We start from the raw sequence: 5000 nt of genomic DNA, 5'->3' as shown, positions 1-5000 counted from the left end.
TTGCATGTTCCCCCACAGTCCCCCCCCCCAGCTCTCCAGGACTGACTTGAAAAAGAGAATATTAATCTCAATGTGATTCTCCCCGCTAAATAAATGAAAATAAATTGTTGGCGGGTTGAGCAGCGCCTCGCTGCACTTTGTTGACGTCTGTTTGTGAGGAAGACGAGCGTTGCTGACCTTCACTCTCCCTCCTCTTCCTGTTATGGCTCAGTCCAGCTTGTATTGTCTGGTGTGTCTTCAGTTTCAAACACAAGAGGACCAACCTTTATATTTATTCATTCGGATCCACATCCTGCCAAAGTCATGTCAAGGCACGTGATCGCATCACCAAGAGACACTGGAGGAAATCTCCCACTGAACCAATCCAGAAGCCTTGTGTGTGAGGCGACGAACCACAGAGCAGAATATCAACCTGCCAGAGGTGAAAAGAAGAAACGTCACCAGACTGCTCACATGCAACAGGAAGTGAGCAGTAAATCCACAGCAGCTCTGTGCAGCCAGCAGGTTTGCTCAACAAACATAAACTTCAGATGAAATGTGTGTGTGCCTGCTGCCCGCTGCCCGCTGCCTGCTGCTCGCTGCTCGCTGCTCGCTGCTCGCTGCCCACTGCTCGCTGCCCGCTGCCCGCTGCCCGCTGCTCGCTGCCCGCTGCCCGCTGCCCGCTGCTCGCTGCTCGCTGCCCGCTGCCCGCTGCCCGCTGCTCGCTGCTCGCTGCTCGCTGCCCGCTGCCCGCTGCCCGCTGCTCGCTGCTCGCTGCCCGCTGCCCGCTGCCCGCTGCCCGCTGCTCGCTGCCCGCTGCCCGCTGCTCGCTGCCCGCTGCTCGCTGCCCGCTGCCCGCTGCTCGCTGCTCGCTGCTCGCTGCCCGCTGCCCGCTGCCCGCTGCCCGCTGCCCGCTGCTTGCTGCTCGCTGCTCGCTGCCCGCTGCCCGCTGCCCGCTGCCCGCTGCTCGCTGCTCGCTGCCCGCTGCTCGTGACAGGCCAGCTTTTTTTAACAGGGTAGCAGAAAGCCGCCACCTCTGACTCTGGTTCTGCAGGTTTGACCTCCTCTGACTCTGGTTCTGCAGGTTTGTCCCCCTCTGACTCTGGTTCTGCAGGTTTGTCCTCCTCTGACTCTGGTTCTGCAGGTTTGTCCCCCTCTGACTCTGGTTCTGCAGGTTTGTCCACCATTACTTATGCTGCTGAAGTGGACTTGTCGGGTTTCTCTCATTTAAAAGCATCTTGAAAGGACTGTGTTGTATTTTGAGCTATATGAATAAAGTTGAATTGAATTGAAAATAGACTGGTTTAACCTTTGCCCTGATGGGACAGTTTTCAACCTGAAAGGAGTTTCAGATCACGTGTGTCTCCACGTCCAGTTTTAGTTTGAAGTATTTTTGTTACCATCAATTCAGTTGGTTTGAGTTGTTGTCAGAAACACAGATGTTGGGGAGTTGAAGGAGTCGTCATGAGACTGAAGGAGACAGAATGATGTGGAAATGGGTTTTATTTTCAGGCTCTTTACCATCATGATGTCTGTGTTGCAGATGAGAACCATGACTGATGAGACAGAACAGAGACTGTGCGATGAGGACTTGGGTTCAGATGAGGAGGCCGACGTGGAGTCGTACCTGGAGGACAACAGCAGCGAGCTGATGGACCGACTGAGGGAGCTGGAGGTGAGAAACCTTCTCCTGAGGTAGAGAAACTCTCCTGACATGAGAGGAGAAACTCTCCTGACATGAGGTGAGAAACTCTCCTGACATGAGAGGAGAAACTGTCCTGACATGAGGTGAGAAACTCTCCTGAGGTAGAAAAACTCTCCTGACATGAGAGGAGAAACTCTCCTGACATGAGGTGAGAAACTCTCCTGACATGAGAAGAGAAACTCTCCTGACATGAGTGGAGAAACTCTCCTGACATGAGGTGAGAAACTCTACTGACATGAGGTGAGAAACTCTCCTGACATGAGAGGAGAAACTCTCCTGACATGAGAGGAGAAACTCTCCTGACATGAGGTGAGAAACTCTCCTGACATGAGAGGACAAACTCTCCTGACATGAGTGGAGAAACTCTCCTGACATGAGGTGAGAAACTCTACTGACATGAGGTGAGAAACTCTCCTGACATGAGGTGAGAAACTCTCCTGACATGAGAGGAGAAACTCTCCTGACATGAGAGGAGAAACTCTCCTGACATGAGGTGAGAAACTCTCCTGACATGAGAGGAGAAACTCTCCTGACATGAGTGGAGAAACTCTCCTGACATGAGAGGAGAAACTCTCCTGACATGAGGTCAGAAACTCTCCTGACATGAGAGGAGAAACTCTCCTGACATGAGGTCAGAAACTCTCCTGACATGAGGTGAGAAACTCTCCTGACATGAGAGGAGAAACTCTCCTGACATGAGGTGAGAAACTATCCTGACATGAGGTGAGAAACCTTCTCCTGACATGAGGTGAGAAACTCTCCTGACATGAGGTGAGAAACTCTCCTGACATGAGGTGAGAAACTCTCCTGACATGAGGTGAGAAACTCTCCTGACATGAGGTGAGAAACTCTCCTGACATGAGAAGAGAAACTCTCCTGACATGAGAGGAGAAACTCTCCTGACATGAGGTGAGAAACTATCCTGACATGAGGTGAGAAACTCTCCTGACATGAGGTGAGAAACCTTCTCCTGACATGAGGTGAGAAACTCTACTGACATGAGGTGAGAAACTCTCCTGACATGAGAGGAGAAACTCTCCTGACATGAGGTGAGAAACTCTCCTGACATGAGAGGACAAACTCTCCTGACATGAGGTGAGAAACTCTACTGACATGAGGTGAGAAACTCTCCTGACATGAGGTGAGAAACTCTCCTGACATGAGAGGAGAAACTCTCCTGACATGAGGTGAGAAACTCTCCTGACATGAGGTGAGAAACTCTACTGACATGAGGTGAGAAACTCTCCTGACATGAGGTGAGAAACTCTCCTGACATGAGAGGAGAAACTCTCCTGACATGAGAGGAGAAACTCTCCTGACATGAGGTGAGAAACTCTCCTGACATGAGAGGAGAAACTCTCCTGACATGAGTGGAGAAACTCTCCTGACATGAGAGGAGAAACTCTCCTGACATGAGGTCAGAAACTCTCCTGACATGAGAGGAGAAACTCTCCTGACATGAGGTCAGAAACTCTCCTGACATGAGGTGAGAAACTCTCCTGACATGAGAGGAGAAACTCTCCTGACATGAGGTGAGAAACTATCCTGACATGAGGTGAGAAACCTTCTCCTGACATGAGGTGAGAAACTCTCCTGACATGAGGTGAGAAACTCTCCTGACATGAGGTGAGAAACTCTCCTGACATGAGGTGAGAAACTCTCCTGACATGAGGTGAGAAACTCTCCTGACATGAGAAGAGAAACTCTCCTGACATGAGAGGAGAAACTCTCCTGACATGAGGTGAGAAACTATCCTGACATGAGGTGAGAAACCTTCTCCTGACATGAGGTGAGAAACTCTCCTGACATGAGGTGAGAAACTCTCCTGACATGAGGTGAGAAACTCTCCTGACATGAGGTGAGAAACTCTCCTGACATGAGGTGAGAAACTCTCCTGACATGAGAGGAGAAACTCTCCTGACATGAGAGGAGAAACTCTCCTGACATGAGGTGAGAAACTCTCCTGACATGAGAGGAGAAACTCTCCTGACATGAGTGGAGAAACTCTCCTGACATGAGAGGAGAAACTCTCCTGACATGAGGTCAGAAACTCTCCTGACATGAGAGGAGAAACTCTCCTGACATGAGGTCAGAAACTCTCCTGACATGAGGTGAGAAACTCTCCTGACATGAGAGGAGAAACTCTCCTGACATGAGGTGAGAAACTATCCTGACATGAGGTGAGAAACCTTCTCCTGACATGAGGTGAGAAACTCTCCTGACATGAGGTGAGAAACTCTCCTGACATGAGGTGAGAAACTCTCCTGACATGAGGTGAGAAACTCTCCTGACATGAGGTGAGAAACTCTCCTGACATGAGAAGAGAAACTCTCCTGACATGAGAGGAGAAACTCTCCTGACATGAGGTGAGAAACTATCCTGACATGAGGTGAGAAACTCTCCTGACATGAGAGGAGAAACTCTCCTGACATGAGGTGAGAAACTCTCCTGACATGAGAGGAGAAACTCTCCTGACATGAGAGGAGAAACTCTCCTGACATGAGGTGAGAAACCTTCTCCTGAGGTAGAGAAACTCTCCTGACATGAGAGGAAAAGCTCTCCTGACATGAGGTGAGAAACTCTCCTAACATGAGGTGAGAAACTCTCCTGACATGAGAGGAGAAACTCTCCTGACATGAGAGGAGAAACTCTCCTGACATGAGGTGAGAAACTATACTGACATGAGGTGAGAAACTCTCCTGACATGAGAGGAGAAACTCTCCTGACATGAGATGAGAAACTCTCCTGACATGAGGTGAGAAACTCTCCTGACATGAGAGGAGAAACTCTCCTGACATGAGGTGAGAAACTCTCCTGACATGAGAGGAGAAACTCTCCTGACATGAGAGGAGAAACTCTCCTGACATGAGGTGAGAAACTCTCCTGACATGAGAGGAGAAACTCTCCTGACATGAGGTGAGAAACTCTCCTGACATGAGGTGAGAAACTCTCCTGACATGAGAGGACAAACTCTCCTGACATGAGGTGAGAAACTCTCCTGACATGAGGTGAGAAACTCTCCTGACATGAGATGAGAAACTCTCCTGACATGAGAGGAGAAACTCTCCTGACATGAGAAGAGAAACTCTCCTGACATGAGAGGAGAAACTCTCCTGACATGAGGTGAGAAACTCTCCTGACATGAGGTGAGAAACTCTCCTGACATGAGAGGACAAACTCTCCTGACATGAGGTGAGAAACTCTCCTGACATGAGGTGAGAAACTCTCCTGACATGAGAGGACAAACTCTCCTGACATGAGGTGAGAAACTCTCCTGACATGAGGTGAGAAACTCTCCTGACATGAGATGAGAAAC

General features: G+C 49.8%; 1 protein-coding gene across 1 annotated transcript in view; it reads left to right on the top strand.

Moving 5' to 3' along the window:
* The window catches only part of nckap5l (NCK-associated protein 5-like), a 37946-nt gene that overhangs the window by 7013 nt on the left and 25933 nt on the right, over positions 1-5000 (top strand). Inside the window, exon 3 of the mRNA XM_080469762.1 lies at positions 1523-1654. Coding sequence (XP_080325888.1) covers positions 1523-1654 — 132 coding nt within the window. The remainder of the gene's footprint in view (positions 1-1522; positions 1655-5000) is intronic.

This window comes from Lipophrys pholis (assembly GCF_963383615.2).
Source record: "Lipophrys pholis genome assembly, chromosome: 8".
In the NCBI taxonomy this organism is placed as follows: Eukaryota; Metazoa; Chordata; class Actinopteri; order Blenniiformes; family Blenniidae; genus Lipophrys; species Lipophrys pholis.
The sequence above is the reverse complement of the archived record's forward strand: the minus strand, read 5'-3'. Positions and strand labels throughout refer to the sequence as shown.